General features: G+C 42.0%; 1 protein-coding gene across 1 annotated transcript in view; it reads left to right on the forward strand.

The window, feature by feature from the left end:
• Positions 1-3,162: 3,162 nt before the first annotated feature.
• The window catches only part of SPTBN5 (spectrin beta, non-erythrocytic 5), a gene marked incomplete at its 5' end in the record, with an annotated part of 97,770 nt that continues 80,471 nt past the window's right edge, over positions 3,163-20,461 (forward strand). Inside the window, 12 exons of the mRNA XM_084270534.1 lie at positions 3,163-3,273; positions 6,364-6,531; positions 7,687-7,806; positions 8,581-8,738; positions 9,591-9,819; positions 12,169-12,800; positions 13,711-13,849; positions 15,378-15,610; positions 16,055-16,208; positions 17,081-17,281; positions 18,422-18,628; positions 19,688-19,879. Of these exons, the coding sequence (XP_084126660.1) occupies positions 3,163-3,273; positions 6,364-6,531; positions 7,687-7,806; positions 8,581-8,738; positions 9,591-9,819; positions 12,169-12,800; positions 13,711-13,849; positions 15,378-15,610; positions 16,055-16,208; positions 17,081-17,281; positions 18,422-18,628; positions 19,688-19,879 (2,544 nt within the window). The remainder of the gene's footprint in view (positions 3,274-6,363; positions 6,532-7,686; positions 7,807-8,580; positions 8,739-9,590; positions 9,820-12,168; positions 12,801-13,710; positions 13,850-15,377; positions 15,611-16,054; positions 16,209-17,080; positions 17,282-18,421; positions 18,629-19,687; positions 19,880-20,461) is intronic.

Genomic DNA, 20,461 nt, shown 5'->3' on the forward strand with positions numbered 1-20,461 from the left:
TCCCCCCTTAGTCTTCTTTTCTCCAGGCTGAACAGTCCCAGCTCATGCAGCCTTTCCTCATAGGGGAGATGCTTCAGGCCCTTCATCATCTCTGTAGCCTCCTCTGGACTCTCTCCAGGAGATCCCTGTCTGTTTGATACCAGGGAGCCCAGAACTGGACACAACACTGCAGGTGGGGCCTGACCAGGGCAGAGCAGAGGGGGAGGATCACCTCCTGTGACCTGATGGCCACACTCCTCCTGATGCCCCCAGGATCCCATTGGCTCTTTCAGCCCCCAGGGCACACTGCTGGCTCATGGCCAATCTGTCATCAACCAGGACCCCCAGGTCCTTCTCCACAGAGCTCTTCTCCAGCAGGTCACCCCCAGCCTGCACTGATTTAAGTGGTCAGCCTCCATTATCGGGCTCAGTTTCCCAGGTAGGAATTCTTTTAGACAAGCAGCCTGGTATCAGTCAGAGCCTTTGTCGTGGTTGTGAAAGGCGCTTGTTACAAAGCATCAGCATGGTGGATGACTATTTTCACCACTTTACAGCCGTTTTGGTGCCACTCATACATTATTACTGAGCATAAGGACCGGACAAAGCTTGTGACAACTTTTACTTGTGTTCTGATGGGTTATTTCCTTCACATCAGATGAAAAGTTCATAGGTAAATCATAAATACCTTGTCTCTTTTCCTGAATTCAAAGGTCGCCTTACGTGAAAAAGCGAGCTCAGTGTAGGAACAGGAGCGAATCTACAACTGAAGGTCATTCTCTGGAGTGCCCAACTGCTGAACGTCAGAAAGGAGTTCCTCCGAACCCCAGTAAGTCCATTTCTCTTAATGTTCTTTGATCTTTTTTTCCTGTTACACATCATTAAAGCCAGATTTCCCTCTTAGCACTACCTCTGCATCCTGTAAATGCAGATAATCCATTACAGACCTATCTTCAGGTAATCATCCAACCCAGGGAGCGTTTCTAACTGTATTGAATAAGCCAGGTTAGAAACGCTGTTCCTCCCAAGCTTCCTTTGCACCTAAATGAAATCAGTTTTGTCATTGTTCAAGGTGGCTGCAGAGCTTGAGAGACAACTCCTTTTAAAACAAAGGAGCCTGCAGAATGCAGAATGTTCTGAGAACCCTTTGGCAAACGCAGAAATGGCGTTACGACATGGGCTCGCTCCGTGGGTTTATTGCGTGAGAGTGAGTTAATATAACCCCGCTGGCAGGGAAAGGTGATTCTTTAAATATCTGCTCTCCAGATGAAGAAAGTGGGCAGTGCTGAACTAGCCTGCAAGACATGAAAATAGTATTGTTTATAGATCTATTTCAATATTTACTAAATTCTTCCTCTCCTAAGGCTTTCATCTCTGGGGTTGTGATCCTTCCCTGTGGTCTTGCCGAACTTGTCAGGTGTCAGACCCGTCCCTGTTTTGCAGAAGTCAGTCACCTGGGGTTAAGAAATGCCTGCCAAAAAGAAAAAAAAAGAAAAAGCGCTGGCAAAACATCACTTCTGCACTTCCCACACCTTTATGTCTTGTAAAATGGCAAAATTATTCATCTGAGAGCAGGAAAACTATCAAGCAGCTGTTGCTAGTTCCCTCTTGCTGTCTTCTCACACTAGGACAGACAATGGGGTGGGGTTTTTTGGTGGTTTATGTTTTATGAATTAAAGGGGCACAGAGACCAGAATGGCTCTGAACTGAGCCTTTGCAAAACAGAGATGGGATATTTGAGAAGCAGGTCACCCTGCTCCTCACCTCTGCAGTTTGCCAGAGTTTTTAATTTTTCCATTCCCTTCTCTCCTTGCAGTGGGTTGACAGCAGCAGGCACCTTTCTCCTCTTCCAACTTTATAACAGGTCTCCTGGTTTCACAGCCAGGCTGGCATCCAGGTAATGACTGTAGGTATGGCGGTATTCCAAGCAGATGATGTTTGGTCACTTACACTGATTTTGATTTTCTTTTTAAAGTGATTCTCTTCACTTTGTTAGCAGCAAGGTCACTGCTGTTACAGATTTACACTGTATGCTAAATGACTCCCAAAAGAGTTGGCCATTTGAGCTGAAATTGGTTTATTGCCTCACAGATTCGAAAGGGAACAGTTGTCCTTTCTAATCAGCTGTTCAACTTGGGTGCTGGGGCGAAATGCATGCCTTACTGTTCACTGATAAGGATGAGGGAGATAAGTCTGTGACAGCCTGGGCAAGAAGCATAATGCACGCTGACTGCCAGCCTAGGACCATGTCCATGTGATTATGGACCTTTGGCACCATCCTTACAGTGACAGATATGTGAAAACTCAACTGATGAGAGAAAGAACCAGGCTGATTGCAGGTTGATGGAAGGGACCCTACAAGAAAACTGGAGAGGGGCTGTTTAGAAGGGCATGGAGTAACTGGACAAGGGTAATAGCTTTAAATTGAAAGAGGGTAGATGTAGATTGGATATAAGGAAGAACTTCTTCCCTGTGAGGGCGGTGAGGCCCTGGCACAGGTTGCCCAGAGAAGCTGTAGCTGCCCCCTCCCTGGCAGTGTTCAAGACCAGATTGGATGGGGCAACGTGGTCCAGTGGAGGGTGTCCTAGTCCACAGCAGGAGCTTTGGTTCTATATGGTCTTTAAGGCCCCTTCCAACCCAAACCAGTTCTATGATTCTGTCATTTCCTTTCTAAGCAGCTACGTGATTTCTGTTGGAAACACGGTGATCTGAAAGCCAAAAGCAGCATCTCAACCAAAGAATATAGTACACTTCCAAGCATGGCACGGGCAGTGATTTGCAGGTCCCTCTTTCTGAACAAGTCTAAGATCAGTTCTCTGTCATGTGCTTACAGCATACCCAAGGGAGTTACTGGGTTTATTGGTGGCTTTCAGATCATGGTGCTTCTCATGGGATCAAATGCCCGGGGAGAGGCTGAAAGGAAGTAAAGCTGCATAGATACATGTCACGTTTTCACCCTGAAACTAGAGATGCATTTTAAAAGGGTGCCACAAATAGAGTGAAATTGAAGTGCAAAGTACAAGCAAAAGGAAAGTAAGGTATTACACTGGGTGTGGTATTGAATCTTGTACCTTTTGGGGCTGGGTTCCCTACATACACTGGGCACGTTACTGGATTTTGTAGCTGGCCAGGCAGATCCCTTCAGTGCTGAGAACCTCACTGGAGTTTCTGGCTTCCTAGGTGACCATGGATACCGAATATGAAAAAGATCATATCAAAAAGCTGCAAGAGCAGCGTATGTCCATGCAAAAGAAAACCTTTACAAACTGGATGAACAATGTCTTCTTCAGGAACAATGTAAGTAAGATCCTTCAATCTGGAGATTTTTTCTTCTGCTGGTTTTATTTATTTTGCACACTGTATTTAGTTTTTTTAAAATGCTATTTTGAAAATAGTTTTCCTTAGTGTTGACATTACACATATATGCAAATAAGAAACAGTTTGATTAAGCAGAGCCTTTGTCTCTTACCTCTGTCTCTGTTGTCCATATCACCAGTCTTTCATGAAATAAGGGTTCATTTTTGTAGACTATATAACCCTGTCATATTGTGATTATCTCAGAGGGAGATCTTTATTTGCCTTTCTTTTTCCTACAAGTAAAGCATCTACAAATGTGTGGATTTCCCCAAACAATGGTCAATTCTTAATTGCCTGGCCAAAATTTAAGACTTTCTGCTTTGCCTAATCAGTCCAGCTTGAGTTGCTGCTCAGTGGCAGTGAAGAAGTTGCCTTAAATCTTGCGGTTTCAGGCATACTACCATGCAAGTACAGACCAGTTTGTTCTTAGTAAGTCTCAGGCTTCCAAAAAGCTTCAGAGCTAGTGTGCACTTGATTTGTGTGTGCCACATTACTATTGCGTTCCAAAAGTCTCCAGACTTACTGCAGATAAACTCTACTTCAGGCACAAATGACATAGCTGTGCCACAGTAGGGAATTACATCATCCAAAACCAATTCCCTTTTCTGGACTCTTGTGGTTGATATTAAGCAGGACCCAGCCTCTCAGTTACCTTCTGGCTCATCTCTCTTACATGATGTCTCAGAGGCATTTTGGTTTTCTTCAGTGGAATGCTGAATAAGCTGAATGACCGAATACAAGTCAGCAGTGTGCCCAAGCATCCTGGCTTGTATCAAAAATAGTGTGGCCAGTAGGTCTAGGGAGGTAATTGTGCCCCTGTAATCGGCATTGGTGACGCTGCACCTCAAGTGCTGTGTCCAGTTCTGGGCTCCCCACCATAAAAAGGACATTGAGGTCCTTGAGCAAGTGCAGAGAAGGGCAACCAGGCTGGGGAAGGGGCTGGAGGGCAAATCATATGAGGAACATCTGAGGGAGCTGGGGGTGTTCAGCCTGGAGAAGAGGAGGCTGAGGGGAGACCTTATCACCACCTACAACTACCTGACAGGAGGGTGCAGAGAGGTGGGCGATGGTCTCTTCAGCCAGGTGACAGGAGATGGGACAAGGGGAAATGGCATGAAGTTGCCCCAGGACAGGGTCAGATCAGATGTTAGGAGAAAGTTCTTCCCTGAAAGAGTTGTCAGGGCCTGGAACAGGCTGCCCAGGGAAGGGGTTGAGTCACCTTCCCTGGATATGTTCAAAAAAAGGGTTGATGAGGTACTTAGGGATATGGTTTAGCATAGGATGGGAACTGTTGGACTCCGTGATCTTAAAAGTCTTTTCCAACCTTGTGATTCTGTGATTCTTTAAGTTGGCAATTGGTGCAAAGGCAGTCTCAGAGCACAGCAATCTTTTACATTTCTCTCTAATCCTGTGAGAGAACAACTGCAAAACACATTCTCATTTTGCCACCCACAGGACGTTAGGGCTTTATGGCGTTTTCTGTTTTCTAACCAGAAATTACACATGCTTATCTGTAGCTAACCAGAAACACTTTCACGTTTTAAAAACATCTTCAAGTTCAAAGATTAAAATGCCAGTCCTAACTTCCTGCCCAGCACTCATTCATCTATCATAAAAGCATGGGGAAAAAAGCCTGTGGGAGCTTTCCAAACCATATACGGTAAGGAATGGTGCTGAGACTGACAGCTTATCTAGCTCTTCCCAGCAGTGCAGTCTCAGCTTTTCAACACACACTTCAACGTGACTGGATCACGCTCTGGGACACCGCAGCAGTCTCAGTTGCACTCTTGACTACTTTGAACCCAGCACTGGGGATGCTATTGGACTGGATTTGCTAAGCAATCTGTAATTGGTATCTTTATGAGAAGAATGATTCAACAAAGCTATTAAAACTATTGCTGGGTGAGGCATGAAGCAGATACATGAAGTCTGTCTCTTTACAAATGTAACTGGAACTATCCTCCATTTATAGAGGTGTCACTGAATAGAAAAGTTTTATTTTTTTTATGGTAATACACCATAGGTAGTATTTTCCACTTATATAATGTGCAAAAAGAAACAAAGTCGGCAAGTAAATGGATATTTTCATGGAGGTAATCAGTCAAAGTTGTAAATTCTTGTTACACGCACAGTACAGACTTGAAGTCTGAGTTCCTTTTCCACTTCTGGTGTTTTCTTCTTTCTCTGGAGAAAAGATCTGTTAAATTGATTAATAATTGGTTAGGAAACAAAAAGCCCATGTCTATCACTTCTCCTTTATTTCTTCTACATCTCTGAATTACAAAGGCTACTGCATCAGAATTTTTTTTTCTTTTCTTGAAGACAAAAGGATTATTTACCTCGATTTCAGAATCACAGTGAGTTATTGTTGAGTGTTTGGTATGGTTTTAACATCACTTCTTGATGAGTAGTGGCATAGGGTCAAAAGGAAACACCCAAGGCGAGTTCTTGTTAGGTCAGAATACACACTGGCATGTTGTATCACCTAAGCACTGGGTGACCTCACTACTGGCACAGTAAAATACGTTTTTGTAGATCTTAATCTTTTGCTTAGTGTGAGACTCTGGCTAAAAATATGGAAACTTTGGGTGGTAGCACAGGTCTAAGCAGGAAGTCACAGGCTTTCTTGAGGCTATGGAGTAAAAATGTGGCATTGAATAGGATTATCAGGTCAATTTTTATGTGAAATGCATTGCTCAGAGTGAGAAGCTGAAGAGATTCATTTGAACTGAAATTAAAAAAAAAGTCAACACTTCCAAACTGATTTTAAAAATGCCAATTTATTTAATTTTCTTTTGAAAAATCCGCTTTTTTTTTCTTTATTTGCTCAGCCATGGGTTGTTTTGGTTTGTTTACTTCAGCCTGTTCTCATAAATAATGTCAGTGCTCCTGCAAATCTGTTTTTTTGTGAAATGAGGTTCATCATGCAGAAGATTCAGTGAAACAGGGAGAAGTATTAGTGTTAGAAGTAGAGGGTTCTGCAGGCCAAATGCTAAGCTGGAGTCTGTATCAACTGACTGGTCTTTGCAGGTAAAGGTTGAGATAGAAGATATTTACACAGACTTGAAGGATGGCATCTCCCTCATGCAACTCCTGGAGCTGCTGTCTGGAGAAACTCTGCCCAGACCAAACCGGGGAAAGATGAGAGTGCACTTTCTAGAGAACAACAGCAAAGCCATCACATTTCTGAAATCCAAGGTAAGTTAATATTGGTGTTGGAGATCCCAATGGGTTTTGTATGTTACTAACTAATTATAGCTTTGTGTTCATTATACCCCGCCTACCCACCCACCCACCCCCCCAATAAACAATAAGATTCTTTGAGGACAGGCCAAGGGTTTTACTCAAGAAAGTCATCAGATTTCTATACTCTGCATTTCTATATCTTTCAACATGTTATGTTTTCTCAAATGTTGGGGGAGAGCAAACATCATTGAGCAAAGTTGAAGCTACCTGGTATAAAAATGGAGACTTTTAGAGCTCTGATTTTATCAGTTTCAGCAAGTCATTACAGTTTTTTAATTCCAGTTCTGCATCTCCTTTTCAGCTACAAGTCAATACATGTGTTTTTTAATTTTCCATGCAAACAATTTATTGTAGGCCTCTTAAAAATCTCTCTGTGCTGTGAACCCCAAAGGACCAGAGGGGTTTCACAGTAGTAGACATAGGGAAGTATATAATGTCTGGATTTTTGCTAATTGCAAATCAAATGCAGTGAGGCTCCAGCTAACACATGCCTGCTAAGTGTTGTGTAAGGCCCACTGGTATGTGTACATCCAGGCTCTGCCAGCTGAACCAGCCAGCCATCACTTGTGGCATTAGTACAGCCTCCAGAGAGGGGATCATGAAAATTGCAGGAGCCAGTATAGCATCCTCAGACTTCTTGAGGAGATGCCACTTTGTTGGCATAAGCTGCAACCCTGCCTCGGCTTGTTTAGGATGGTTGGTTTGTTTTGGTGAGCCCAATAAGCTGATCAGCTGACTGGAGACCAGACTGAGGAGATGGTCTCTGAGTTTACCCTGCCATCACTCTTCTGGAGGAAAGGAGCACTGAATTGTGTTTCTTTCCTCTCCTTAATGACCAGTTTTCAAAATCCGTGTAGGAACTTCCGATCTTTGAGAACACTGTCCCTTTCCCAGACTTTTGCTAAAGCTCCTCTTTGATGCACAGGAGAGCTAGGCTGTGAGCATGGGACTTCATGGGTATATAGACAAATGAAGAGATCATGTAAACCTTGTTTACTTAAGAAAACAGCCCAAACACCCTCTTCAATAACAGCTTGTTACACAAATTATCTCCTTGAGAGAGTTGGACATGAGTACTTTTAGGCTGAGAGGATATTGGTTTATCAGCAGGTACAAGTAAAAGTCATCGGCCCTGAGAATATCGTAGATGGTGACAGAACCTTAATCCTGGGACTTATCTGGATCATTATACTGCGATTTCAGATTTCATCTATCAAACTTGATAAGGTAAAATGGTGTCTTTGTCTTTCTGCCTGATAAGAGCATTTCGGAGACCACAGAGTTTCAGGCTGGCAAGGATCCCTTTGATCATGCACATCTTATAATATTACCCAGTTACTCAGCCAGCCATTTCTAAACTTAAATTCACTTTTAGTTTCTTAGAAACCAAAAAACAGTAACTTGGAGATAAATAGGATATTAATGTTTCTCACTCTATTCCACAAACTTTTTACTGACTTTTGACTCCATAAAGAATTTCTTTGATGACAGCTCTCTTTCGATTTGAACTGCATGTTGCTCATGCTCTTTCTCTGAAGAGAAGTATTCTTTTTGAAATCATTTAATGTGTAATCTAAGTACATGAAAGATAAGAGCCTATGAAGGTATTATGAAATCAAAGCTAATAATTTCCAGTTAGACCCAGATACATTATATTTTGTTTCTGACTTCTAATTCACAGCTAAGGAAGCAAATAAACTGAGCATTGCTTTCCACTTAATTCCTGCAAACCTTGCAGAACAGAATCATTTAACACCTGCATTTCACATTATAATTCCTCAGTTCATTCAATTAACTTTTACTGTAACAGGAAACTTCTACTTTCATGTTAAATCATTCTGCCTTCATGGCACTTGCAGTCTGCAAGTCAGGACTTTGGGGGGATTTGTGAATAGGACAGGAGGAATACAAAGTGATCTTTGGGAATGTAAGTGTAAACCCAATGATGCTGGTTCCGTACATTGTTCACACTGATTTTTCTTTTCCCTGCTCTCTTCACAGGAAGAATTTGGAGGCAGAGCTGAGGTTCTGTTTGCCAACGAAGCCTTACTACTCTGGTGTCAGCATAAAACTGCCAGCTATTCCAACGTGAATGTGAAAGACTTCTCCAAAAGCTGGAGTGATGGGCTGGCCTTCAATGCACTTATACATGCTCACAGGTAAAATCTGATGGATCAGCCCAGGAGTCGTTGCTCATTCCTAGCTCCAGCACAAGTTGTTCCAGGGTCTGAATTACAAGAAACTGTCAAATTCTCTCTTTGCCCTTTCTCACTGAAGACTATCCTTTCTTACCTGGATATTGTTTCTCTGAGGAAGGAAGGGCCAAAAGCTCCTGGTTGGTGGTTCCTTTAGTGAGGCGTAAAATCAAATTTCCAAGGGAGTGTCACACATCTGAACAATACTGCCCAATTTTAGCTGCTCCATCGTGCTCCCAGTACTCTTTTTCAAAAGTTATTATTTTAGGGACTGGTTTTATTGTATGAACTTTGTAAGCATAGACACCTTCTGGTTCAACAGTAACAGAGAAAGCAACCTCTCAGTCTCTTTCTCTGATCCTTTGAAAAAGCATGAAGAAAACAGTCCAAGGCAGGAGAGAGAAACCACCTGGGAGAACCTTGAACATTTCTTCTCTCATTAACAGTTCTGTTACATTTGCTGGCAGGGGGATACCACAGTGGGATCCTGTAATTTCCCCGGGCTGGGTGTTACCTCCCTTTTCAGAACTGCTTCTCCAGTGGTGTTTGGTTTTCACCCATCAGTGAAGAGGAGAAATGAGTGAAGGGCATGCGTTTGCTGGAGCAATAGTTCAGCTTCAGAGAGGAAATTGAACTTGCCTTCCTGCTCTCTGGGCAAGGGGCAAAGCTCTTGAATGAAGCTCAGGGTCAGAGTAATTTCAGCCCTAATGTTACATTCCTCAGTCTAATAAACAGTTTATTGTTTATAGTCTGAAATAACTTATGAGAAATACAAATCTTTCTTTCCCTCTGCACCCTGCTTTTCTCCTTGCCCAGGCCTGATCTTATACACTATAGCTCACTGCGGCAGGACCAGCCCATCAAAAACCTGAACAATGCCTTCGATGTTGCTGCGAAAGAGCTAGGAATCAGCAAACTGCTTGATGCTGAGGACGTGGCAGTGCCCTACCCAGATGAGAGATCCATCATGACGTATGTGTCACTCTATTACCACTACTTCTCCAGACTGAAACAAGGCCAGACAATACAAAAGCGACTTGCCAAAGTAAGTGCATTGCTATCTGCAGAAGTTAAAAGTTAAATATATAAGACTAAATTTATGTTGGAAATGCTTGGGGTTTGGGTGGTTTGGGGGTTTTTTTGGGGGATCTGGGGAGTGCAAGCTCAACTTCAGGAAAGAAACCCCAACACCAAAGCTAAAGAAGATTATTTTCAATTTCCACTTATGTTTTGTCTCACATATGGTCATGAGTTATATTAAAAACTACTTGCAACCTGTTGATGGAAAGCTGAAAGTACTTTGTAGGTATTCCACTGAAGACCACTTTCCTTAGAGAGAATTTCTTTTCTACCTTCAGAGTAATCTATTCCAGCTTTATGAAAAATACAAGGCAAATAGCCCCTAGAAAACCTACACATCCAAGACAGGGCCTACAACAACATCTGGACTCACAGACCTGCCTGTGCAGTTGACAGGGAGAATTTATTGCTTGATAGGACGTGCAAAAATCCTAAGCCTTCCCTGGTGGTATCAGGGTGAAAAACTTTTGTGAACCAGGGTTTTCTCAGCTAACAAAGTGTCTGACAAGAACAAGAGGATCCCAAAACGTGTGTCAGTAACAGTGATGTTCCCTGGAGAGAAGCATTAGATGAGAGCAGGGCTTGGAATTCAGTCAAAAATTGAGCAGTATGATTTGACTGGTCTACATGTGAGTCTCTGGATTTTGGACAGGAGATGCTATTTTTCTTCTGATAAACGTGAAATACTCCTTGAGTCACCGAGCATGTATTAGAGGAACTATAAGGATCAAATAAGCCACAACTTCTGTATTATGGCAGAAAACAGTATTTCTTAACTGTCTTTCAGTTCTTGTGCTCCACTGTTTTTTCCATTTGGTGTAGGTCTATTTTTTTTTTCTCTCTCTTTCCACTTACCCCCCTTTTTTTTGCCTGTCTTTAGCCTATCTTTAATATTGCATTCCTGTTTTCTTGCACTTCTGACACACACTAACATTCATAAGGAGAATGAAACAGGTGTTAATCTCTTCATGTCCTTAGTCCCCTCAAATAGGCAGCTCTGAATTTGCTAATAGGATTGGGGAGGGAAGCCTGAATGTGTCAAGGAAGCCTTTGAGTTCAGACTAAGTATGTGACCAAGGATGGCAGACAGAATCAGCTCGGGGAGGTAAATCTCCTTTCTCCCACCATGTGAGGTGACCATGCACTTACTAGGATCTTTCAGCGAGAACTGGGTACGATGGCAGAAAATACAGAAGGGAGCCCTGCTGTCACAGGCAGCTTTTCCTGCACTAAAGGTTGGTGCTGTTTTACTCCTCTTCCAACACTGTGACACTCTAGGTCATCACCAAGTGCACTTTCTGGTAGGTAAAAGCAGCTTACCAATGGCAGGGGCTGGGTCTTTGCGCAGGGCCACCTCCCTTACTAATCTGCCTGGCTGGAGCAGAGAGGCTCAGGGGGATGACAGAGGCAGACAACGTTGTTCAGCAATAAGCCTGAGGTCATCAGGAGGACTGTGGAGTTAGGGTGAGGGAAGCTTATAAATTGAAAAGGCAACAATGAAGAAAAATAGAAAATGGAAAGAAAGGATGATTACATTCTAACACTTTGTTTCTTTATGGATTTAACTCTAAATTTCTGCTCCAGTGTTTACCAGAACTTGAAATAAAGGCAGGTCAGACCATAAATGAAACAGAAAATATCCTAGACTTGGAAAATTAGTATTGAATCGGAGTAAACATGCTGTTTGTCTGCCAAATCCCTGTTTGGCTCTGAGACATTCTCTTATAATTTCTATAAAGATAAACAGGTCCAGCAGTAGGGATTGAGAAGGGGCTGTTTGACCACAGTCTACTGTAGGCACGTGGGAAGACCAGGATCTTGTCAGATGGTCTCCTAACAGCTGAAGGTGTTGAGGCTAAGAGGGCAGAATAGCATGTTAGATACGATAGCATTGTCTTGGTTTTAGGAATGAGAATGGGAAAAAAAAGGTTTCTTTTCTGTTATGAAACAAAAAATCTGAACCCTCAGCTTGGGATTCTTCTTTCCTAGTCACCTCACTTAGGAACTGCTGATAGCCTCAACATCCATGCTGCTTATTCCAAGATTAGCCTTGTCTTAAATAAAAACTAAAATGAGAATATTTCTATATCCGTGTTTTATTGAAGGTTATTCTAGGATTTCACCTGGCCTCACATGTGACAGCTATCACCACACTGGTATAAAAATGTGATGACTCTGGCAATCTGCTTGTTAAATACTATTTTCCTGACACATATTCAATTATTTGGAACCTAAACTTGGTTTACAAAGATGATATTTTCTGTTCACCCACCTTGCCTCATGTGTTGCTTGTAACTTTGTATTCCCATCACAGATCGTGTTCTTCCTGAAGGAGATAGATGACTTGAAGCTTCTATATGAGCAGATGGTCTCTGACCTCCTGAAATGGATTAAACAGAAAGTGACAGAACTAGATGACCGTCACTTCCCCAACTCTCTTCAGGAAATGTGGCTGCTCATGGCCAACTTCAAGACTTTCCGCACCGTGGAGAAACCCCCCAAATATCAAGAGAAAGGCATGATTGAAGCCCATCTCTTCAACATCAGAACCAAGCAGAGAGCCAACAACCAACGGCCATACTTGCCCCCAGAGGGCAAAACACTGCAGGATGTGGAAAAGTACTGGATTATCCTGGAAAAGGCAGAGCACAGCCGGGGGAAAGCACTGCAGAAAGAGATGCTGAGGCTAGAAAGGCTGGAACAGCTAGCCCAGAGGTTCTTGAAGAAGGCAGCCCTGCGTGAGTCCTACTTGGAAGATATGAGGAAAGTGATCGGGAAGCAGGACTTCTGGCCAGAGAGTGTAGACAGGATGGAGGCTGCCAGTAAGAAGCTGGAAGCCATCGTGGCAGATGTACTCCCCAGGAGGGAACGCTTCACTGCTTTGGACGAAATGGCTACCGTCATCAGCCAGGAGAACTACCATGGCAAAGATCAAATTGTGAAGAAGTGAGTGACAGTCATGAGTCTGCATAGTGCTGGAGGTTAAAATCAGTTGAAATTCTGTGTGTGGTAGAAGAAAATGAATTGTAGCTGTAAATCATAGCCCTGCTCCTCACAGGTAGAACTTCTACCTGTGAAAGGTTTCACCAGATAAGGCATATGCTTCATCATCTTTAAGACTTTTCTTTTCTTCTTGAATGATCAAACCCTCAGACTGATTTCTGGTGAAAAAATAGTTTTAAGTTCTGCCAAAAAATCTGTCTTCCTTCAAATTCCACACATTTCTTTTTCGGTGTACAGTTTGGGGAGGTACAGGTTAGTTAAGGGACAAAGTCCTCTCAGATTGACTCCAGATTGGAGAAAATCTTGAGAAATTATCACTTCTATGATTATCAGTATAGCCTGATTTAGGAATGGCTAAGATGCTGTACGGACAACTTCTCATGTGGTATTTCAGTGCTTTCCTGGGTTCAGGCAAAATCAGAAACATGTGGGAAAACGAAGAAAAACGGTTATACAAGAGTAAACCAAATGCTTTATGAGATCACACTGTGACTCATTGTATGGTTTAGATTAATTTTTTGCTTTAAGCAGCCATTTAAAGACCACTTTCTTTTTTATCACAAGCCTTTCCATTGTATCAAGTGAAAGCAATATGGGATGTTAGGTATGAGGATCTATAAAGAGTAATGTCTTTTAAAGAGTAATGTCTTTTAAAAAGTCAGAGTTCATGTGCTAGTCAAAATTCCTCTCCATGAGCACACTAATTAGATAACAACATTACTTGTTGTTATCTTGGAATAATGACAAGAGTTTGTGTTCATTTAGCTCTTCCAAAGCTGCAAACACTGAGACTCTCCCAGTGCTGCTTAAAGTCTTTGGTCCAAATTGGGCATTTCTCTCCTTTCCTTTGTAGGCAAAACAGCATTTCAAAGCAATGGCAGGATCTTCTGGATCAGCTGCAGAAGCGACAACACTCCCTGGGTATAATGCAGGAAATTCTGGGCCTCCTGAGGGACGTTGATGCCATTACAGAGGAGCTGAAAGAGCTGCAGGTACCGAGCCCCCTCCACCAGCACACAGCTTGCACTGCTGCCAGTGTGTGTCCCTAAAAAAGCCTCTGTGTTCCAGGGACTGGCTGGGGCCAACAGAAAATAAGTCTATCAGTTATAGAGGAAACACAGCGTTTTTACTTAGATGCCTAACTGGGCATTTCAGTTTGTCACTGTAGGTAACAACATGAGAAAAAGGTCTCCCTGATGAGAAATCCAGTTATGGTTTTATGGGGTGCTCACTGCAGGCTCAAGTTATGGAGTAAAATGGACCTAAATTTAGATGTCTAAAAGTGGAAAAAAACAGCCTTCTTTTCCCATTCCACATAATTCTTCTGAATTACATTCTGGAAGTACTTCCAGTGATTTTGCAGGTGGGGGAATTAGCTCCGGTTTATTTCTGGCTTTCGGGTATCTAAACTTGTGTGAGAGAGAAGCTCCACTGTAAGTGCACAGTGAAAATATTTTAGCAATAATTTCCAAGTGTTGCCAGTGTCAGAGCCCCAAGTTCTCTTTAGCATATGAAATGCTCAAGAGAATGGTGGATGCCCCCTCCCTGGAGGTGTTCAAGGCCAGGTCAGATGGGGCCTTGAGCAGTCTGGTCTAGTGAGAGGTGTCTCTGCCCATGGCAGGGGGTTGGAACTACATGATCTTTAAGGTCCCTTCCAGTCCTGACCGTTCTATGATTCTATGAAATAACTGGTTTCATACTGGGTTTGTAATGGCAGGAAGTTTGTATATGTCTTTTGGTCTTAACTTGTCTCACTTAAAGACATCCTTAAGACTATAGGTTGCCTTGTATCTAAATTGAAAGTGTCAACATGCTATATGAAGTTGTGTATTTCCAATTAAAGAGGAGAGCTATCTGTAGATTATTAAACTTTTTTGCCTCAGTATTGGTTAACTAAGAACAGCTAATTGTGCAAATTTTGGAACCGTGATAGCCTGAGGATATGGGAGAAGATTGGTAAGGTAGGATGACATCCAACAATAGGATTGATAATTGTATCAATTGATACAGTTAGAAAGAAGACAGACTTCAGCACTTGGTACCTTCATTGGCCATCAATGAAAATAATAAAGTATTTGTTTTCATTATTTAGATACCAAAGGCAATGAAGTTCCTCAAACACACACACAAAATAGCAAAATTTGTGATCAAAATATACCACGAAACAGGATATTGTAGAATTCTCTAAATATGGACTGTGAATCGGTTTGCCTACAGAGGAGGGTATAGCAAGGGGTATTCCCTGCACCCACAAACCCTCAGACCTTGAGTGCTTCATCAATAGAAATAACTTGGGTGTGGAAACAGATGCTTATCTGAAGAGGTCATTACAGATAGAAACACTGGATTGTTGCCATTAGCCGACAAAATTTAAAATCATTCCTCTAATTAGGAAGCTTTTCAGCTTTAACGAGCTGACATCATTCTTTTACACTTCGAAGCTATGAGCCTTTCAGCTCTTTTGTTTGCCCCCGGATGCACTCTCTGCCAATGCCTTTTTGGTTCTCACTTTGTTTGCAGGTGCTAGTGAATTCCCAGGACTATGGGAAGCAGCTCCTGGAAGTAGTAGATTTGCTGCAGAAACACAACTTGGTTGACTCGCAGATCTCTTCCTACGATGACAGACTAACCCACATCACCCAGAGGACAGCAGAAATCAGCAAGAACACCACAGTTAAACCAGAAGTGCTTTATGCAAAAGTTCAGATGCTTCACCAGCTGTACCAGAACCTCAGAGCTTTGAGCAAGTCACGGTAGGGTTATGCTCGTGGCTCTGTTCTTCCTGATTAGGAGGAGCAATCACTCCCTGGATCAGATGACACAGCTTCCTAGCACTTGAGCATTTAATTTCTCTATTTATACAGTCATAGCTCATGCAACTTGAGTGCCTTGATTGCCGTTCACTGAAAGAGATCACTCCCTTTCAGAGATGAAGAATAGCTTAATTCTCGGCATTTATTCTGTCTGGCTTTATGTGAGGTCTGGGTAGCATGTGGTTATCTCTTCATCTCCTAGGGGAAGAGGGAAATGTAATTTTGTTTCCTTTGTCATCTTCCATGAATAAATTAATCTATGACAAAAAGGAATTAAAGGCATTGAAATTTTAGGTTTTCTGAGCTTTTCTTTGATTTTGCTACCATTGTCTCCGTGGGATCCTGATTTTGACTGAGATATACTGTTTGTTTTCTTTGTTTAAGAAAATCTCAGCTAGAAGAGGCTTTGAAGCTTTTTGAATTCTTCCGTGACTGCAAAGAGGAAGAATCATGGATCTCTGAGAAATGGAAGCTAGCAAGAACAACAACATTGGGGAAAGATGTCAGCCAGATTACAGCCTCAATTCAGAAGCACAAGGTATCTTACTTTGCTGGTGGTGCCTTGTCTTTGTATTATAGCAAGATTTTGGACCATTTTCTCCTTCAGTTCAGTCAGTGCAGCACTTACAAGGAACCTGTCAAACCCCACTCGTTATGTCAAGTGTCACAACCAGGGTTTGGAATTTTTTTTTTAAATGTAGAGTGTAGGGACTTTTTTCCAAGAGGGAAAGGGAAGGGTAGAGGGGGAACATGTTTCATGCTGGACTAGAAGGGCATCTTCTAGCACAGACACTGGGCTCCACATTAGCTCACTTTGGATGGGAGGGGAAAAAAGGTTGCTAGTTTTTTATTTTCTCACCCACCTTTTCTGGCCAACTGATATGTGGGGAAAGAAAGAGATGGTGAAAAGATAACTGTTATCAGCAGGCAGGATGTAACATTATGTAAGCTTACGAATCTCTTAACAGTTTTCCTAAGAGCTTGCTGTGGGCTAATATCAAAAGTTTAACTATGTGAGCTATTGCTTTCTTATGGCAAAGAATCACTGTGAACAGGGTAAGAGACCTGTGGACTTGAGAACTTGCATGAAAAAACTGGAACAGGAGCCTCTTCTGTAATTTTAATATACATTTGTGTGCATCTGATTGTGTCTTTGCTGCTTATGGAAAGCCTGAGACAGCTGAATTGGTGGATGACAAATGAGCATCTCCTTCAGAGACACAGATATCAAGCTTCATGTCAAAGGCAAAAAGGGGGACAATAACTTGTGTGTGGGAAGCCAAGGGGCAATCATCTCAGGGCTCAGGGAGAAGTCATAGGCATGGATATGACACAGGGCTCTTGGATGCATTTGTGTCGCAGAGCAGAGAAGAGCGAGTTGTGTTGAAATGTCTCCCATCCTTCTGCTAGGCTCTCGAAGTGGAGTGCAATTCCCACAGGGTTGTATGTGCAGATGTGATGAGGAGGGGCTGGGAACTGAGCCAGAAGAACCCAGCACACCAGGAGGACATTCTGAGGCAGAGAGACAACCTCCAGAAGTTGTGGCAGCAACTCCAAGATGAGGTGGCTGATCGCAAAAGCCGCCTGCAAGCAGCAGCCCTCATCAAGCAGGTAAGCAGGGCTCCTCTGTGGTCTGCGGTACGGGGGACAAAGATGTGGTTTAGTTCTGCCCCGTGCCCCGCATGCAGGGCAGCAGTGGCAGGAAGTCATCAGGTGTCAGTCTTCAGAAAGATATCCCACAGCAAAATCTTTATCCTCCTTCAAGCCAGCCAGGTTGGAGATTTCAGCAGCTGGGAGTTGCTCCAAGTTAAAAATGCTGTTGGAAATAGCTCACATGATAGTGCTGATGCCGAGTCTTTTTTGAGCGCGGGTTCTGGGTAGCTGTGTGTCGTAGCTATCATGGAGAAAAAACAACAAATACAGAAATCCAGCAACAAAAGCAACATGCTGTAAAAGTTGGATTGACCAAGAACTTCCCAAAGCCTGGGAAACATCTGTCCCTCTCATTCTGATGTGTATTTCTACACCTACAAGCATTCACATAGCTGCAAATGAGGCATTCTTGTAAAAGCAGGTACCTCAGGTAATTTATTCTCCCTTTCCTACCTTTTTTTGCTCAGTCTGTTGTTCCCATGAGATGCTTGAGGGAAACTAAATGGCTTTGTTCTTGACAAAGTCTAAATTCTCTGCTCTGTCTAGTAAGTTTAACAACATTATGGTGGTTTTGTTCTTTCTTTTTCCATTGCAACTGCAGAATTTCTTTGTTTTCTGTTGTACCTTTATTCTATATCTCAAAATCTTGTGGGTTTTTTTACAACCATAGCCAGGCAGACTGCAAATTCTTCAAAAGAGAAGGATTATTTTTTTTTTGTAGACAGAGTTTGTTACTTGGTGTTGGGCTATTCCTTTAACATCTGTTGAGATTCTGTGGTGCCTACCAGCATTGTACATTGTGGATTCTTTTTACCACCGCTATTTAAGCCACATCAAGTTACAAGTTTTTAATGAATTACATAAGCAATTTGTTTACTCACTGTGATTCTGTGAATGAGCCATGCTTGAAGTGGTCATGAAATACATCACAGATTTAGAGCTACCTTATCTATAGCTTGCACAACACCTGCAAGTAGCCTTTACAGATACAGCCCTAGCAGCATTTCTCCTTATTTGCAATTTTCAAAAGAGGAAGGAGTTGGATGTGATACTTTCATGGATGTGAAACCAAATGCTTTCTTCCCTGTATTCCTTCAGTACTTCGCTGACATTGATGAAGCAAATTCATGGCTGCGAGAAAGGCAGCCCCTTCTGGCCAGCAAGGACTATGGGAAGGACGAATCCAGCGCCGAAGCCTTGTTGCACCGTCACTTGCGCCTGGAGAAGGAGATTGCAGCCTACTCCTCTGAGATGAAGCGCCTGAAAGAGCAGGCTGACATTGCAGCAGGGCAAGCTCCAGCTGCAGTAAGTAGATGACAGGTTGTGTCACAGTTTATGGAAGAATGTAAATTAAATGTAAATTATGTAAAACATTTTTATTTTGCCAGAATATAATATTCCAAATTATCTAAACAAGAGTATTTTTCTAATTCAGAGGAAAATGTTGATTAAAATTTAGGTGAAGGTTGGATTACAAAGAAGTTCATTGGTCATTCAGAGCCCACCTAGTTAGTGTTCTATGAAATGCTAAAAATGTACCCATCTAAGTTCCCTCTACTGGTCCTCACAGATACCTTCTCGCTCTTTATTCTTGTAACACTACTCATTTCAATCATCTTTAAAAAGCAGACATTTAATCTAAACACATTTACAAATACTTTCTGCATGCTAATGTACTGATAAACTATCCCACAGCTCCAGGAACCATTCATACCATTCCAGGATGGATGTTTAAGGCACATGGGATGAAGTGAAACTTGACAGATGCTCCTCTTTTTCACTCACTAGAAAGGGAACTTTTGACTTGAGATCAGTTCATCTGACAACAGAATTCAGGGGAGACAACACATTTCATAGCTTGCTTCTTTCAGAATTCCATGATCACTCAATATTTAGCCAAACCAGTTTGAGAGCAAGGAGCACCATTTTGGGTCTTTCATTTACCTCATCATTCCAATATTAATTTTTATTAGAACAATTTTCTTCTCTTTCTTATTAAACATGAAAAAGCATGTGACAAGATGGTATCAATATACAAATAAAAGTGTTTATTCACTGGGGTACTCACAGGCTTTGAAACTGGAAATTTTCAGGTCCTAAAACATCAAACAAATAAAACTATCACCATAGTCAATTCCTTGGTTAGTTAGCAATTTTAAAAATTAGGACAAAACCAAAAAGAATTGAAAAAAGCAAAACTAACCTTGATGTGGGCATAAAAAGATAATTTTAATATGAAAATTCTCTAAACAAAATTTTCCAGGTATTTGGTTCAGGTCTGATTTCTGTCCACATTTTCCTTCCATGTTAAATTTTTATCCAAACCAGAAATATCCATCCATTGATTAATTTTTTTCTTAACAGATGCTGAAGACAGAAACTCCAAGTGACTTAAACCCAAAGACAACTAAGCTATCCTTCAGTCGAACCTGGGCAACGTCTGAAAATGCATTCCCTGGAACCTCCAGTCCAGATGTTCATTTTCTTCCAGAGAACATCTGGAAGACCCAAGATGAAATAGATTCACTTTATAGAAATCTACAGAGCATGGCTGAGGTATAGTATCCCCTCCAGTGTTTTGCAGTTGGCAAAAACAGCCAAGTCCAAAGCAATGCAAAATAAAGCTAAGTGCTGTGCTGCCTTCTGATTTTCAGTTTAATGATGTGCCTGAATCATGTGGGACTTCAAGGCTTGTGTTTGTCATTGAAGTTTTGTTTCAAAACATATTGTATATTGGCAAACTTCCCATTTCCCTTCTAGTCTTTTTACATGATGAAGAGTGAATTCTTATGAGTAATCTTTTTTTTTTGCTTTCTTTTTCCCTAATGTTCACTTGCTGCCACTCCTAAATCTTTGGGCTGTCTTACTGATACCAGAAAAAAATAAACCACCATAATCTGCATTGGTCACTTAATACTTTTTACTCATATCTGCCTCAAACTGCCCCTAAAGAGCAACAAGAACATGTTGTATGGAACATTTACATATTCCAGAAATTACTGAGGTAAATCTTCAGTCAGCAGGAGCCAGCAGCACAGCGTCTTTCCTGCCTGCCAGGGCATGAGCACACTCCAACTGCTTGTCTTATGCTTTTAAACCACTGTTGCTCTGGGAAGAGATATTGTGGTCTTAAGGTAG

This window comes from Gallinula chloropus (genome assembly GCF_964237585.1).
Source record: "Gallinula chloropus genome assembly, chromosome: 14".
Classification (NCBI taxonomy): domain Eukaryota; kingdom Metazoa; phylum Chordata; class Aves; order Gruiformes; family Rallidae; genus Gallinula; species Gallinula chloropus.